The 18,850-nt window shown below is 37.1% G+C and overlaps 2 protein-coding genes across 14 annotated transcripts in view; one reads left to right on the forward strand and one right to left on the reverse strand.

Moving 5' to 3' along the window:
- The window catches only part of lhfpl2b (LHFPL tetraspan subfamily member 2b), a 197,455-nt gene extending 190,355 nt beyond the window's left edge, over positions 1-7,100 (forward strand). For 12 of the 13 annotated variants that reach the window (XM_059974468.1, XM_059974476.1, XM_059974471.1 and 9 more), the window contains one exon: positions 3,648-7,100. In XM_059974468.1, the coding sequence (XP_059830451.1) occupies positions 3,648-3,904 (257 nt within the window). In that variant the 3' untranslated portion in view covers positions 3,905-7,100. The remainder of the gene's footprint in view (positions 1-3,647) is intronic. The other variant, XR_009513074.1, reaches the window with a different exon arrangement.
- Positions 7,101-13,891: 6,791 nt separating this feature from the next.
- Positions 13,892-18,850, reverse strand: part of scamp1 (secretory carrier membrane protein 1) — a 43,667-nt gene continuing 38,708 nt past the window's right edge. The window contains exon 9 of the mRNA XM_059974481.1: positions 13,892-15,998. Coding sequence (XP_059830464.1) covers positions 15,846-15,998 — 153 coding nt within the window. The 3' untranslated portion in view covers positions 13,892-15,845. The remainder of the gene's footprint in view (positions 15,999-18,850) is intronic.

Genomic DNA, 18,850 nt, shown 5'->3' on the forward strand with positions numbered 1-18,850 from the left:
GCCTGGAGTCGTAAATGGATAGATACTGTCAGGAAAAGAGAACTGGTGAACTTGCTTGGTGATACTGATCAGATAGCCTTATGGGCACTTTAGTGGTACCAGTTTTTAATCCCATCTTCTTGGCTGTCACATTGCTTCAAGATTACATTTATGAATTTTTCTTAAATTTGCATCCAAGTCCTAATGTTCTGAAGTGTTTAATTTGATAAAATACAAAATCTCTTAAGTACATTTCTTAATGCAGAGGCTCTGCTTGGAAATAAATGTTCCTGATTTTGTTGAGTCAAGATGTTGAAGAAGCTGCTTGTGGCAATGTTTTGTAATGTTTGAATTATACCAAAAGATACTAAGGTGATACAATGAGATACTGAACCACCTCAAAGTGAAGAATCAGTCTTAGATTATGGAGAATGGAGCAGACATATTCTTTCTGGGTGTTGTACTCTCCCCTGAAATTTAGATTCCAAAGAAAACATAACAATATCTTTTGTCTGCTAGTGGTGTGTGTTTTACATGAAATGGATGTGGGCAATCTCCACGACTTTCTTAAAGTAGCACTGAAAATTGCGTAGTTCCATACTGAATTCATTAGATTACGAGTTGTCAGTTTTGATGAATAGTAAAATTTTTACTGTTATTTCATCCCTCCTGAGCCTTGATTTAAAAAAAACACACAGTCTGCAATAAGAATGTTTTTGGGATTCAGGCTCTGTACCCATGAATATATGTAAGAAATTATTATAAAGAACATACAATTACCCCATCCCACCCCCATCCCCTAAACCACCTCAATCTGGAGCTCACTATTCTTTTACTAAGGACCTCATATCTGTACTTAATTCCAATTTAAGAAACACTAGCTCCTCCCTGTTTCTTATAGAACCAGATTAAAGTAAATTTTTATTTTGTGTCATACACCTGTCTATTGATTGTTTTATTGCATGAAATGGGCCCTTTAGGCCACCGTATACATGCTGAGCATATAGTGCCTATATTTACTAATTGCATTCAACAGCCCTTGATCCATAGCCTTCTACACCTTGACGATTCCAGTACTCGTCTAGATCTCATAATCTCTTAGCATTTCAATATAATACATTATGTGAAGGATAATGTTTCTCCCCCCTCCATCCTGTAATGTAACACTTCAATACAAAATCTTACAAACTTTTAACAAGAATTTCAGATATAATTACCAGATTGCAGTTATGCCACAATTATTTTCATGCATGTCTGCAAATTTGTTGTAGGTAGTATTCTGTTCAAATTCTGAAATGAATTTAGAGAAAAGACAACAAACAAAGCAAACAAGATTCCAAAATTGCCATTCATAGTAACGTTCCGTTATGGTGTAGCTGATGCACCATCAATAACTCTTGAGACGGGAGGCAAAAGATAGGCTTTTATGAGCTGCAAGAAACGACCAGACAACATCCTGGAGACTGAGGAGGGAGCAGTGCCTCCAACCACCTTTATACAGGGGCCTGTGGGAGGAGCCACAGGAGCAGTCAGCAGAAGGGCGTGTCCAGACAGGTATATGTAGTTCACCACAGTAGCCCACCCAGTTCAAAATTTGGTGTGTTGTGTTCACCACAACTCTTGTAATGCGTGCTTATTTGAGTCACTGTCACCTTCCTGTCAGCTGGAATCAGTCTGACAATTCTCCTCCGACCTCTCTCATTAAGAGATAATTTTCGCCCACAGAACTGCCACTCACTGGGTGTTTTTTGTTTCTTGCACCATTCTCTGTAAAGTCTAGAGTCTGATGTGCATGAAAAACCCCAGGAAATCAACAGTTTCGGAGAAATTCCAGCTGTCCTGTCCTGTCTGTCACCAACAACAATGGTCAAAGTCACATTTCTTCCCTATTCTGATGTTTGGTCTGAACAACTGAACCTCTTGACCATGTTTGCATGTTTTAATGCATTGATTTGCTGCCACGTGATTGGTTGCTTAGATACTTGTATTAACGAACAGGTATATACATAGAAAACCTGCAGCACAGTACAGGCTCTTCAGCCCACAATGCTGAACATGTACTTACTTTGGAAATTACCTAGGGTTACCCACAGCCCTCTATTTTTCTAAGCTCCATGTACCTATCCAGGAGTCTCTTAAAAGACCCTACCACAGTCTACCACACCCTACCGCCTCCACCACAGTCGCCAGCAGCCCATTCCACGTACTCACTACACTCTGTGTAAGAAAAAACTTACCCCTGACATCTCCTCTGAACCTACCTCTAAGCACCTTAAAACTGTGCTCTCTCATGTTAGGCATTTCAGGCCTGGGAAAAAGCCTCTGACTATCCACGTGATCAATGCCTCTCATTATCTTGTACACCTCTATCAGGTCACCTCCTATCCTCTGTTGTTCCAAGGAAAAAAGGCGGAGTTCACTCAGCCTATTCTCATATGACATGCTCCCCAGACCAGGCAACATCCTTGTAAATTTCCTCTGCACCCTTTCTATGGTTTCCACATCCTTCCTATAGTGAGGTGACCAGAACTGAGTACAGTACTCCAAGTGTGGTCTTTCCAGGGTCCTATACAGCGGTAACTTTACCTCTCAGCTCTTGAGCTCAATCCCACGGTTGATGAAGGCCAATGCACCGTATGCCTTCTTACCCACAGAGTCAACTTGCACAGCAGCTTTGAGTGTCCTATGGACTCAGACCCCAAGATCCCTCCGATCCTCCACACTGCCAAGAGTCTTACCATTAATACTATATTCTGCCATCATATTTGATGAACCACCTCACATTTATCTGGGTGTATACACTTATATAGATATACCTAATAAAGTAGCCTCTGAGTGCATACAGCATTATGGTGCATATTATTTTAATTTAACATTTTTGTTTAAAATGGAGTAAAATATTATATATAAATTTCCCTTAAAGTAGAATATTTCTCATGTTTATTTTCTGTAGCAGGCAAGAAAAATACAGGAGAAATATTGCTGAAATAATTTGCTTGAGAAATGTAAATACTTCGTTGTTGTAGGTTGTATGTAATGAATGAAGGAGATTCTATCAAATACATTCAAGGAATGTTTTAAATCAAAGTAAATCAATTAGTCTTCAGGTGGTCCTCAAATATTTATCAAGTTGTATAGCATTTTAATTATGGCTTCTGGCCACAATTTTTAGCTTTTATTTTGTGCATCTGTGTCTGTTGAATCTAACAGTACGAAAAGTTTTTTTTTCTGCACCTTTGGCAAGGTAACTCTGGTAATTTGGAGCTGTTTTGTGGTGACCAGCATCAGAGATGAATAAGGGCAGTAGCTGGACTTTCGGGCTAGAGATACTGCATTGCAGTCTCTGTTGGACGGTTCAGCCTATGGACCTGCTCTATCCATTGAAGCCTCTGCAGAAATTAATGGTGGACATCTGACAAGCTCAGGATTGTGTTAAATTTTAGTGATCACACAGTCAATAAGAAAATACTGATATGGCTTTATGCATAACAAAATAGTAATTTTGCCTCTATAACTAATGGTTACCAATTGTTTCTGCCTAGCGAGGGAAAGTGAACGAAGTGAACGAATCTTAGAAAAATATATCATTCAGCTTGATGTGAGCACAATGTCTGAACAGCAATTCTTTGGATTGTGTATTTAAGTATTTCATTTGTTATTTCTTTCAGGCCTCTTCCTAATTCTCGGCCTGATCCTGTATCCTGCTGGATGGGGTTCTCAGAAGGTCATGGGCTATTGTGGACCAGATGTTTCACCTTATCAATTAGGTGCCTGTTCGCTGGGCTGGGCCTTTTACACAGCAGTTGGTGGCACAGTCCTCACATTCCTTTGTGCAGTGTTATCTGCACAAGCAGAGATTGCAACGTCAAGTGATAAAGTACAGGAAGAAATTGAAGAAGGGAAGAATCTCATCTGTTTGCTGTGAGAAAACGCCTTCTATTTCAGCTTTTGGGGTAGCTTTTCTTTTTGTTTTTAAAAATGGGGGACCAGAAATGTTGGTGACTTACTATCTCCACATTGAATTTATAATTCATGTGTATGTGTGTGCATAAGTGGCAACGATTTGGACCTTACTTCCAATCCAAGATCGATATAATACGAGAAGTGTCACATACCAAACCAAAGCTTTCATGATGAAAATGATTATCTTGCTCTTTCATTTTTAAAAGCCTGTCTGCATCACAGTATTGGATATGTAAAGAGTTAAAAGTCAAAGCCAACTCACATTAGAGGTGATCAAAATTCTTTCATGTGCAATCAAACACTGATGGATAATTAAGAAAATATTTTAAATTGTCAAAGGATACAAATTTTCAGTCTAAAATTTCATTCACTGTTGAATGCAGCCTGCACCATTAAATATTACAACCATGAGTCTTTCTGTAACAACATGTGCAGCATTGATCTTATCTCCAATTTTACTAACACCATGGCAAAAATATCATATTTTAATTAAATGGGTGGCTTGCACCTTAGTAAGAAAGTCACCCAAACTATTTAGGTACAATGCATGAAATTGTTACACATTACCCTTCTTGGTAAGTACAAGTGGACTGACTGAAAAGTTTTTATGGCGTAATTATGTGCCCAGGAGCATAAGTAAGACAAACGTTCAAAATAAGGAGGCAATTCACATATGACCTAGATACAAATCTCTTCAGTGGGACATTTTGTTTTAAATATTAGGACAACGGAATATTAGCTAGAAAAAAACTTGTTTTAATGCACTCCACCTTTATGTAATACTTTTGAGATGGTCATAATAGATTTAACCTTGTAGCTCAACAGCAGTCCAAGGTCAGCATGAAGCTAACGTTAAATGAACTGTGAATCTGCCCTATTTGGAGAAAACCTCAACCTGTTTAGTAAGCAACTTGAAGTTTAGAAGTTGGTATTTACCATCAGTACCAATTACTCAGCGCCAGAAGTTTTCATTGCTTCAATTTTGATGCTCTTTAGTATTTCCTCATTTAAGGCTTAATACCAGTGTGAATGTCTGAGAACCATTACACCTTTTAATATTGCCTGTATTTGGTCACTTCAAATGATATTTACATGAGCAACTTTCAATGCAAACGGCCACTGGGTATATTCATTGCCATTTCCATCAAAATTACTCTTTGGATTGACTTTGTTATGATCCACTGCTAATTACATATAATACTGTGAGGTGTAAGAATTTCAGTTGATTTTGATTTTAAAAATTCACCCCTATAATCATTTCATGGACATTCAAGAACTGATATTTTTCAAGATTACCAACATAATTGATTTTGTGAAAGTGTTGCAATGGGGAGAATGGAGATTGGGAAGCCAAAGCAACCATAGTGTATTCTTAATGACTAACTGGCTTTGTTATGTGATAATAAAATACTGGCGGCAACATGCATCAAAGACTAGGTGGTGTAACCACAGAATTAAACTATTTTGGAAGAAAATTGGAAGGAAATAAGGAAGTCTTTCTTTCCTAAGACTTACTGCCTGATTGTAAGAAAAACGAATGGGCTGCAGAAACTGGCTCGCCAAATATTATCTGTGCCAATAAACCTGTGTTTATTTGTTCTGTGATTCTATATTGATCACATTTAAATAAAAAAGAATTCTGGCTGGTATTCATTACATAGCTCAAAATGTTTAATGTTACGTGCCATAGTCTTTTAAGATTTTAGCCATTATTTAAAATTTACACCATGTGTGAAATATGTGCAATAATTAATAAAGAAATTGAAATTGTTTATAGAGCATTTGTGCATGGTAAAAAGAGAACAGACTTTGATTCAGGCTGATGCAAAGGAACTTACTCATTTTTGTTGTGGGAGCCACTATATATATCCCTTTATCCAGCAATTCCTTAACAGTATTATTAAACTAGTGACCTCAGGTGTTCACTTTGTCATGTCAAAGTGGAATATCCAGAATTCCAAACTCCAGTCAACACCTCCGCCTGAGCTTTGTGCTTTGGTTTTCCAAAAGCACTTGCTGGATTGAGCAAAGCTACCAAACAACAGTTGCTGCTGAGTAAAGGGAGGTAGATGTAACCCTTAATTGAGTTATCCCTTACTAACCTAAGGTGCAGATTCAGGACCTTCCTTTGGAGAGTTAGATTAATCCAGCATGGAACCAGGTCCTTTGGCTCAACTCATCTTTGCCAAATCCCATGTCTCCCTGAAGTAGTCCTAATTGACTGTATTTGGCCTATAATCACTCCAGCTTTCCTAACCATGAACCTGTCCAAATGTCTTTTAAACATTGTAATTGTACTTGCCTTTACCACTTCCTCTGGCAGTTTGTTCCATATACCCACCTTCCTAGGGTAAGGAGCATCTATTATGGTGTGGTGTAGAATTTGTAGGAATCAAAAAAGAGCAAAAATGCTTTAAGAACCTTTCAGGTGCTGGTGCTTTTTTTTAAACTGCCATCATGCTCTTTGATAAATCAGTGGTTTTCCTCAACTTCTCTTTTTTTTGTTTTATTATACCAAATTTAATATGTATATAAGAATGATTGAGAAAAGGGTGTGACATTCAACCACTAATCATGAACAATCAATATTGTTATAAAACAACATTTCTGCTATATTAACCTTTGTTAGATGCTGAGGTACGAATTGGGAAATTGGTGTAATAAATTTCAATGAATAATGGTTTTATTCAGCTCTCTTTCAAGGTTACTTTGCACGCTACTTACACTGTAATGATAAGAGTTCTGCCATCATGATGAAATACTGTGATAGTTTATTGTTAAATGGTCAGCTGGATATAATGTTATATAGTACGGTCTCAGTCAGAGTTTCTTACTATTCTTCGGTAGTTTGCTGATGAGACTTACTAAACGCAAACTCCAAAGTAAATATTAATCTCAGCTCTCCAATACAAATATTAGAGAAACCACTTACCACACTGCAACTGTGTATGTAACTACATATGAAGATTTCATTTCTGAAAACCTAGTTTAGTGGTTGAGCCAAAGTAACCCAGAAACTGTCCAAGCTGGCCATTTATCGTATCGCTTACTTAATGAGAAAATTCAGCAGTGCTGTATGTATTTCTTTTTATGTTTCTAAAATGCTGAAATTTGAATGCAAATCTGGATTATTAAAGCTCTGCATTTCATAATTGCAATGGGGTTTTCAGTTGTGCAACTTTTCTTTTTCACAACAGCAGCCCGAAACTAACTGGAGTGGTAACAACTATAAAAGGAAGTAATATTGGGAACACAGCTAATCCTGTAAAAGATGTATTCTTCATCACACTTCTTGCATTTACACTCAATAAGAAGCTATTAAGGTGATTAAGGAAATGAAGAGCAGTGAAGAGATGCAACACTCAGGTGAAACCTGGTAAATACAATATTGTTTTGAGAGGGTCAAGAGGCTGTACTGTAGGGTTAAAAGGCCAGGAAGATCACAGAAGAGTTGATGATGGACTTTGACTAAAGAACAGCAATGCTGCTAAATTCAGGAATCCTTGGTCTTTTTATTCCAAGATCACTCTGCCCTTTAATACTGCCTTGGGCCCCATCATTCACTATATGTGCACTATTTGTCAGTCATCCCAAAGTGTACAACTCTGCATTTAAATAGGATTGGATTCCATATGCTGTTGCTGTACTCATCTTAACCAACTGATTGTGTTCATTCTGTAGCCTAAGATGGACTGTCCCTTCATTAAAAATGCTACCAATTTTCATGCCATCTGCTAAGTTACTAATCCTACCTTCCATTACATATCCAAATGATTTAATGCATCAACTAATGGAATTCTATAGTGACCCACAGGCTTTGTCAAAAACAAAACCTCCACCATCACCCTTTGCCTCTAATTACCGAGCTAATTTATCAATGTGCTTTGGATAGATACCATGGGCTCTAACCTTTCTGAACAGTTTCCCACCAGCCTCACTGAAGCTGATGCAGATATCTAGTGCAACACAATCTGTTGTGAGGACATCTTTTTAAAATTAAAAAAACACTCAAAGTCGAGCTGTCTGTGATTGATTATAGATGAGTACAACACAGGAACAGGCGATATGGGCCACAACATTGTGCCAACCAGCTAAAAAGCAAATCAAAAACAGACAAACACTAATCCCTCATACCTACAACAATGTCAATATCCCTCCATTTTCCTTACATCCAGGTGCTGATCTAATGGTCTCTTAAAAGTCTCTAATGTATTTGCAAACGAGAAAATCTGCAGATGCTGGAAATCTGAGCAAAACACAAAATGCTGGAGGAACTTTTAGTTCCACTTCCCATTTCATGGCCTCCTCCACTGTTGGGATAAGGACACACTTAGGTCAGGGAAACAGCACCTTATATTGTTTCGGTAGCCTCCAATCTGATGACATGAACACTTGATTTTTTAAAATTCCAGTAATGCCTCCCCCCTCCTCACCATTTCCCACCCCCTTGTCCCTCTCTCATGTTATCTCCTCGCCTGCCCATTGCATCCCTCTGGTGCTCTTCTCTCCCCCCCCCCCCTTTTTTTCTTTCTTCCATGGCCTTCTGTCTCTTTCACCAATCGACATTCTGGCTCTTTGCTTCATCCCTCCCCCTCCAAGTTTAACCGATTGCCTGGCATTTCTCTCCCCCCTCCTCCCCATCTTTCAAATCTACTCCTCAGCACTTTTTCTCCAGTCCTGAAGGGTTTCGGCTCAAAATGGTGACTACTTTTTTCCATATCTGCTAACTTGGCCTGCTGAGTTTCTCCAGCATTTTGTGTGTTGCTTTAATGTATTTGCCTCTACCACTACACCAGGCAGCACATTCAAGGCATCTATGACTGAGTAAAAAAAACTTTGACCCTCACACATCCCTCTTGAACCTACCCTATCTCCTTAATGCATGCCCTCTGGTATTAAGACATTTCAACCCTGGGAAACAAATACTCCCTGTCTAATCTATCTATGCCTCTCAATCTCATAAACTTCTAACAAGAGAGCCCCTCGGCCTCCATTGCTCCAGAGAAAGCATTGCTCCATGATAGCACCTGTCTTCTAAACCAGGCAGCATCCTGGTAAACCTCTTCTGCACCCTTTTGAAAGCATCAACCTGAATGCGATAGCCCAGATATGGCCTAACCAGAGAAAGCTGCAACATAGCCTCTTCACTTTTGAACTCAATACCTTGACCATAAACCTTCTTAACCACTTATCAACCTATGTAGCCACTTGCAAAGAGCTCCCAAGATCTCCCTGCTCAACAACACTCTTGCCCTTAAGGGTGTACTGTCTCCGCACGTTTGCCCTACTGAGGGCAATTGGGGTTAAACTCCATCTGCCATTTTTCTGCACATAATTTGCAATTTATCTATATTGTGCTGTATTTGTTGCCAGTCTTCCACACTATCCACAAGCCCACCAACCTTGATATCATCTGTAAACCAACTAACCACCCATCTATGTTTTCACCCAGGTCATTTATATACATCACAAACAGCAGAGGTCCCAGCAGTTACCTGTGGAGCACCACTGATTTATAGACCTCCAGCTCGAATAACTCCTATTCAACCACTACGCTTTGTTTTGTACGTGCAGGCCAATTCTGAAGCCTAACAACCAATTCGCCATGTACCCATGGGTTAGCCTCAGACAACAGACTTTGTCAAATGCCTCACTAAAATCCATGTAGAGAACATCCACTGTCGATCAATTCTTCCCTTCCTTTCCCCCCTACCGAGCACTTTGATACGACTGCACCTCCAGGACATCGGTTTATTCACCAGCAATTGTACCTTCTCCGTATCCAGATTTCTCTCTATAATACAAGCTCGAGGAATAGCACTTCCTCTTCTGTTTTGTTACAACATCCCAGGCTATATTGTCAAATTCAACTTCAGGTGCTTGCTTTCTCTACTTCTATTACAACTGGTCATTTCTACAGTGAGTCATCCATCTGTCATGCTGGCTGATTTCACTCTCTCTAGTTCTAGTCAGAACTGCTAGGCATTTCCAAGAGCTCTACATTTTACCATATTTCACATTCCTTTCTTGTTCTTTCGAAGAGATGCAAAAGGTTCAATGTGCAATCCTGCAATTTAGAAGTATTTCTGTCCTTTAACGTGAAAGTCTTGAATTTGTATTAATTGTATGAAAATACAAAATTGCTTAATTATGCTAAATACTTTTTCTTTCTTAGTTGCCACATCCTGAAAAGTAAACACCACCAATAAAAAAACTTAGAACCATTCTTCAGAGGTTTGTTTTTATTATAGGGTGGAAAGCGCATTTATACAGTGTACTGCAACTCCAAACAATGGCAGAATGCAATTTACAAAATATACAAATAAATACCTGTGATTTTAAAAAATCCAAATCAATGCAAAATGATTATGGACTTAATACTTAAAATATTAATGTCAGCATTTCAAGTCCATTAAAGAAACCCAGGCTTAACAGGCTACTATAGAAGTATGAACATTACATTATTTTGGAAAAAAATGCTATTGATGCATAACTTTAGAAATCATAATATGATCAGTTGATATAAAGAAGGTAAAACAATGCATTTTGAAAACGTTAGCAACTGTGCAAAAATTTATACATTCTGCCAAATTAGACCAGAAATACATCATTTTGCAAAATTTCTTGGTCAAATATTGCTTTATTTCATTGCACTCGAGTCTACAGACTTCAAAAAATGTTATTAGTGCCATGGTAATGGAATTTGGAAAAATTTCACAAGATTGGCTTGAATGAAAACATCTGCTTGGTCGATTTGTTTTCACTCTTTAAGAAAAACTACTTCTCATTACTTCATCCAGTTTTTTTTCTAAAAGTCCTACATTCTGGAAAAGAATATTTCATCAGAATTGCAAAACTTTGGCTGCGTATGTATCAGTTTGTAAATTTACAATCAGCCTTTAACTGTCAAATCCCAGCATTCAACTAAGCCAGAGATTTTCAATCAAAATAAAAATGGCCAGCATTCTTATCAGATTTTAAAATTGAACATGGCCCTCTCCAATCTGGTTGTCTAGTTGCTGCTCAATAGGTACATTTAGTGTGAGAAATGTATACAATATACATCCTGAAATCTTTTTTCTTCACACACTGTATGGAACTTCTGAAAGTATAAAATAAAAAAAACAAAATGGCAATGCAGGATCCAGGGGGGGAAAAATAGCAACTGAAGCATGGTAACAAGAAAAAAACCCAATATTTTAATGTTTTGTTGCAAAAATTAATTTTGCAGCTTTTCACAAGCCTGAGAACTGTAGATTCATTGGACTCAAAGTATTTAATCAAGATAGCATGTCTAATTAAGTAAATATGACATATTCTGTACCACTTCCATTTGTAGAAAGGTCAATCTGCTTGAAGTGAGGTTAAAAAGTTTCAAGGCAAGATAAATTTGCTGATTCATACTGTCAACTAGATGGAGCAAGAAAAAACATTATGCATCAGTTTGTTATAATGAAAGTGGGGTGTGACAAATGCCCAACATTTTTAAACGCTTAATTCCGAAATTCAGGTCTGTTCAAAGTCTTCCTCCATTTTTACTGTACAAGTTTTCAGAGGACTTAATAAGCTCCCATTATTTTTTGGATAAATCAAAATAGATCCCATTATAACATGATAATTTAGAAACTCTGAAGAAAATCTTATAGTTGAGTGATCCAAACGCAACTGTTCTTTGATATTTTGTTACACGCTATTCCTCAAAGCCCAAAGAAAGACACATGTAACAATGTCAACAAATTTCCTAACCTGCAATTCTATTTTTAATCACATAAAACTGTCATTGTAGCACTTCAAGTGGAAGGGTTGTCATCCAGCTTTTGTTTTTCTCTTTAGGTATTTTTGCTACACAAAGCTTTTTAAAGTTTCCTCTCTAGACACATACAAATTTCTGGGAATCAAGTTTTTCAGCTGATTTGCCCAAATAATTCTTTTCCACATCAGTTTGGAATGCATCCAAAGGCACAAAGCAAACTTAAATATCTTTCCTCATTTCCACATAACAGGCACTTTCATCAAAGAATTAAATTTTCAGTTGGACAACGGGTTTCCAGTGTGAAGCACTACCTCTTTCTACAGGTGCTGCCTGAGTTGCTAAGTGTTTCCAACATTTGCCAGTTTTGCTTCAGATTTTCAGCATCAGCTGTTTCTTAAATTTTCAATTTTGTTATCGTGCTGACTTCAGCAAACCAAGATTAAGGATTGACTTCTTGTCCTTGTGCATGGTTTCACAGCACATCGGATGGTACAATTTTTTTTATGTTGAATCCATACATTTTGTATCCTGTTAAAGTTGTCCTCCAAATCTATGGAGGACAACCTTCAAACGCTGTTCCTTAACATACTTCTCAACTTCTATTTGCCTTTCAGCCTTCTGCTTTGATCACAATTTTTCCAATAGATAATTCTTTCGTGTTTAACTGTAAACCATGTTAGCCTGTTCATTTATATCCGCTTTATTCAGTGGCTTCCTCATCCTTTTAGTGTCAGCTCCTTATTTCTTGACAAACTCTTGGGAATGTTCCATGTCTGTGCAGCTTTGAAGCCCGAAGGGAGCAAACAGAAACACGCATATTTCTTTCATAGTGTCTAAGTGCACAGTTATTCTCTTTCTACCCTAACAAGCAAAAGGAAACACGTCTGAAATCTAGATTAATAACAGTTGCTGCAGTTTCTCAGCATTATCAATTTTTGATCCATGTGCTCCCAATTACAAGTTACTTGGTACAGCTCCATGTCACATCAGATGATTCAACTACAACTATGAGCTGCTGACAGACAGCTAGGGCTCACATATATTACCACAAGGTCTATAAATCAAATTAAGCCTCTCTCCTGATTGACATTTTTTTTAGTAAAAAGGATATACAGATCTTGAACACTTCTCCATTTATTAAGCGAAATATAGTTCGTTTACACTGTAGTCAAATAAATCACCTTTTAAACAGAAAAATAGGAATGCTCCGTCATCATTTGTTTCTTCTTTCAGATCCTGCATATTTTCCCAGACAAGGCTACAAATATAAGCCACCAAAATTCCTAAAAGTATACAAATCAACATGTCGCAATTAACACTGAGAAATAGATTTCCAAATTTGTCATATCAGTAACTTCATTCATTAACAAAGCCAATTAATTTAAGACACTAGCTACCCAGAAGGATGCATACACTCAAATTTTCACCACCAAAATACTTTAGAGTCCAAATCTACACTGAGTCAACCTTCCACAATCATATGCAACAGTGTGGGATGATAAGGCTTCCTCGAATTACTCTCTCTGCTCTTTACTCTCTCTATGCAAGAAATTTCATTGACATTTGAGTCTTGCATACCCAAAAGTTTATAAGCAAATATTGTATTTTGCACAATTTTACTAATTAGATAAGGTCTATCACAGTACTGCACAGGTAGAAAATATAGCAATATCACTAATTACGTTAAAAACAAAGGATGATATTTCCTTCAGTGCCTCTTGTAACACTTAACAGAAGTGTAAGTAACAGAACAATTTGTTACTTACCATTTGTATGCATTGATTCTATCCAAAGATATTTGGTCATAATGATAACTTAAAAAGCATTCCATTCCCACATTCATAGTCAGCCTTAACTATTGTATAAATCAATATTTCATTCACATTTTTAGAATTATTTTCAATTGCCATTTGGTTAAAGATTTTGTGAAGAAATGCTTATTACAAATGTATTTTTTCCTAAACTTGGGAGAGGGTTATTAAAATTTGCGATTAACATCCTATATTCATTTCAACTCATTCACAGGTAAGCACGACTTCTCAATAAATTCTAACTGTGCCCTCTAGTGAATGGATGATGCAGTGGCCAAGAGCTGCAGAATGTGCTTGGTTGCGTCAAATGTCAAGCTCCATCTGTGGAATAAACAAAACCTGCTTTCTCTTGACTGGTTCAAAAGTATTAATTAATAGTCACAGGCAATGAAATAGCGGTAATTTTATGGTACTTGTACACACAATTGAAACAACCTATTTCAACATTAAGTCATAATACTATAAACAATGTACATTATGCCTAGAGATTCTGGAAGAAATTGTTTTAACTGCCTTCAAAATCAATTGTATGCATTATCCCTCAAAATTCAATTTATACAACAAATTAAAAAATGTTGATGTATGTGAAATAAAATAAATGACTTAACATTAATTTTAACTAAAAGTCAAGCTAACATACACACGAGAAAAAACCTAAACTGCACACTTCAATAGCTCTTCAGAGTCAAACTGGAAAACAAAGAGGAATCCATATTTCATGAATATCTGTAACATTATGCTGTAATAAATAGGATTGCAAATACAGTACAGAAGTGTCTGCAATTTACAAACACTTCTACAATTAGATTAGCTGACTAAATCTAGTTTTTCAAATCTGATGAGCCCTTCAGATTGAAATTTAAATTAACTTAAAGAATTCTGTACACACAAAATAACTTTGTACAATTTCACTTTCAGAAACTGCATTTACTTTACCAAACTCAGCCATATAATACAGTATCCATTCTTCAAAATTAAAAGTACTTTTTTCTTCAGGCCCTTCATAGAAGCAGGAATTTCTTCAGTGGTATTGCTGATTTAAGGAAACAGCACAGTGGTAAAAAAAAACCCCACTAGTAACAAGAATATACATCACCACTTCAAAATTAGTCCTGCAAAAGGGTAAGACACATAATCAAGAGCCAATCATAACATCCATCATGAAGGCAAGAAATAATCTCATTGATCAACAAGACTGTAACATTTAACAGTAGTACAATCTGTTGCTTTACTCTGTCATTTTAAAAAGCTGTCAATTCAACCATTTTATTTCTCTTCAATTCACACCGCCTTCAGAAATCTAATTAAAGCAATTATTTTAAGTGGAAAAATATACTTTTCCCAACAAATGATCCAATGAAACAAAATGCCCAGCAGGAGCCCAAAACACTACTCAACATGCCAATAGTTGAAATTATAGATCCGATTAAAATGGGCAAGTACAACCATTTTCACAAGTAGAATTGGAATTTCTCAAAAAATTTTATGGCAGGAATTGGTTTTGCACTGTTAATTTGTATTAGTTGAAGGCACAACATACTTAATTATTGCAGTTCAATTTCCAGAAGACATTTCATAAATTCACTCCACTTGTATTTGACAATATCAAATTACACTTTGCTACAAAGCTCGTACTCCAACAATTTAGGATCTATAGTTACAGTTTTGTATTCAATTACAATAGAAATAGTAAATCAACCATGTGATTACACCACCAAAATGTATAAGAATGATGAATGGCATTTTTAGTTAATAGACAATGTAGGAGAGTAAAGAGAAAAATTGCAAACAATTAAACATGGTTAAAAGTAGTTGAGCATCAACTTGGAAGTGTTTTTTTTAGGGTAGCTACAGATGATGCTTCACACAAAAAACCCAATCCAAATGTACACTGGTAGTACAAACAATTCTTCAAATCACAAAGTTGCGTGCAAATTAGACAGCAATCCAGTGTAACACAGAAGACGCAAGATTCTCCAGTAATTCAGAAATACAATATTAAGGAGACAGTGAAACATGCTATTTACAGCTTAGCCAACAAAGGATTGAAACAGATCAGTATGAACGATCCAAAATATCTATGGAAAATAAAAAGCAATTAAAAAAGAATGTTTCTGTCAAGCAAGTATAAGAGTACAGTTTCTCATCTTTTAGCCCATGCGAAACCTAATTCAAGGGCTATGTGAAGTTGTTTTTTTTTAACTTTTTCCCCATATAAAGGTTCATGCTGAAGTTATGACGAGATCATGTTCATAGATATCAGTGTGGCTGTAATGACTGGAGTGGTACATGGATTAGGTGAAATGTGTTTGAAGAGATGGTGTGCTTCCCTTCCTCTTCTAAATTTGGTTGCCTTTGAAAGCACCACGAGCAGCAGAAGAGGCTGCATTTGCTGCAGCAGTTTGTACAGTTTTGTTAGACATTACTCCAGTTGCAAACTCTTGCTGAGCTTTTTCAAAGCTAGCTCCTGTAGTACGATACATTCCATGCACCTAAGGAGGAAAATTTTTTAATTAATAATTCAAAAGCAAAATAGTGCAGACAAATATGATCAGGAATTCAAACCAATAATAAATGGAAAGTTCACAGAATATAACATTTATTTCAACATCAAAAATGTTACACAGGCTATTTTCAAGTGAAACTTAGGCCACAGTACCTATATTGGTGACCAGGATGCCACCTACAGATCTAGTTTGTAATTACAAACTGTAATCACAAATTAATACACTCTTAAAAGATTGCAATTCCAACCAATCACTATATTTGAAATGAGGACATAATCTTTCTTCTCCAAGTTAAAAGACTATTTTTAAAAGCAATTTATGCACACATTCCCAGCATTAGAGTAATATTGTCAAAACAAAAATATCTTATTATCAGGAAATTTCTCCCATTTTGCTCATTAACAGGTTTTGGATTTAAAAAAAATTAATGCCTGCTTTAACTTCTGTTGTGATGTGAGATTCAACAGATATTCAATATTCATAGATTATCCAACCATGAGGTTGAAAATGTTTATCTAAAAGCTGTAACATGCACTAACTGTGATCTCTGGATAGTAACTAAAAACTAGAAACATGGGGCAATTTATCGCTTTTAGAAGGACTGATTATGGATATGGTTCTGGAAACACAATTAGTTCAGTGATGGCTCAGTGTCAGTATTCATTGGTCAAATGAGTCCAAAACCACCACCTGCTGATTAACGGCAGAAGAATACCAGCCAGCTGGTGGGTGCATTTGCAGAAATGTTTGACCCTTTTGGTTAAATCTGTGTTTCCCACCAGCTTTAAGACTGCTATTATCCTGGTACCCAAGAAAAATAAGATTTAAACAACTACCGCTACATTTAAACAACTACTGCTCAGTTGCTTTGACATCTACCATTATGGAGTGCTTCAAGAGGCTGGTCATGACATGCATCAAATCCACAGTCTTCCTACTACTGAAACAGGTCAACAGAAGATGCCATCTCCCTACACTCATCTCTGGGGCATCTGGAGAATGAAGACACATACAGACTACTGTATTGTTTATTGTCTACAGTTCTGCCATCAATACAATTACTCCGAGTAAAAAATCATCATGAAACTCGACGCTGGGAGTCAGTGCCTCCCCCTGCTACTGGATCAATAGTATGCAATCAGTAAGGATAGGAAGCAACGTCCCTGCCACAATTATTCTGAAGACTTGGTACTCCACAGGGTTGCATCCTCAATTTCCTTTTCTCCTTCATGTACACTCAAGACCACATGGTCAAATTCTGCTCTAACTCCATCTATAACGACGTAGATTGTACCATTGTAGAGGGCCATATCTTAAATAATGGTGAGTCTTATCTTAAAAAAAGGATAGAGAGCTTAATTGCATGGTGTTAAGACAACAATCTTTCCCTCAATGTCAGCAAAAAAGCTGTTCATTGACTTCAGGAAGAGGAGTGGTGCACATGCTATCTCCATCAAAGATGCTGAGGTTGAGAGTGCTGAGAGCTTCAAGTTGCCAGGACAGAACATCACTAATAAGTAACCTGACCCTGTCCAACCACAGACTTACATCCAGGAAAGCTCACCAAGTGCCTCTACTTCTTCAGAAAGCTAAAGAAACTTGGCATGTCTAAAGTTTAAGGTAAATTTATTATCAAAGTACATAAATGTCACCATACACAACCCTGAGATTCATTTTCTTGCAGGCGTACTCAACAAATCCATAACAGAATAATAACCATATCAGAATCAATGAAAGAGCACACAACTTGGCCGTTCAAGCTGTGCGCAAAAGACAACAAACTGCAAATACAAAATGAAATAATAATAATGAATAAACAAACAATAAATATCAAGAACATTAAGATGAAAAGTTGTTAAAAGTGAGTCCATTGGTTGTGGGAACATTTCGATGATAGGGCAAGTGAAGTTACGTGAAGTTATCACCTTTGATGCAAGAGCCTGATGGTTGAGGGGTACAGTCCTTATCTGCGAGGGATTGGTTCCGGGATCCCTCGCGGATACCAAAAAACACAGATGCTCAAGTCCCTTATTCAACCTGTCACAATAAGGTGGAATCTTAGAACACAGCAGAACCCCAGACCTTATTTAACCTTCTCAGCAAGGTGGACAGTAGTACCTGGCAGCAGAGCTCTGAATCCACAGTGTTTCTGTTCACGAAAATAATCACGATCACGTTCAAAAATAAAGTGGAAATAATAAAGCGATCGGAAAGAAATGAAGCAACATCGGTCATTGGAGAAGCGTTAGGCGACAGTCAGTCAATGATCGGAACAATTTTAAAGGATAAAGGGAGAAAGACCCTGTCCCGATGAAAGCTACAATTATTACTAAGGAACGCAGTGGTTTGATTATTGGGCTTTGGGTTTTTGATCCTCCACAGCAAACAGGCACGGATGGAGTGCGCACTAGGGAGCAATCTGTCACTGGATCAAACTCCCCGAGTCCAGCACCGAAACATATGTTCTTAAGTGTTTTATATGCATAGAAAGGTAAAATATATACACTACATACTAAGACAAACGTTTGACTGACGCTAAATAATACCGGATGTACCTGTTCCGACTTACTTAGTAAGAGAACTTCCAATTTTTTTTCTTGATCCCGATCCACGATAACCTACATACATCCTCCCATATACTTTAAATCATCTCTAGATCACTTATGATACCTAATAAAATGTAAATGCTATGTAAAATAGTTGTTATACTGCATTGTTTAGGGAATAATGACAAGGAAAAAAAGTCTGTACATGCTTGAACAACAAGTGCTGGAAGAGCACTTCTGGGTTTTCTCCCTTCGCGGTTGGTTGACTTTGCACATGCAGAACTCGTGGAT

The sequence above is a fragment of the Hypanus sabinus genome, chromosome 7 (genome assembly GCF_030144855.1).
Source record: "Hypanus sabinus isolate sHypSab1 chromosome 7, sHypSab1.hap1, whole genome shotgun sequence".
NCBI lineage: Eukaryota > Metazoa > Chordata > Chondrichthyes > Myliobatiformes > Dasyatidae > Hypanus > Hypanus sabinus.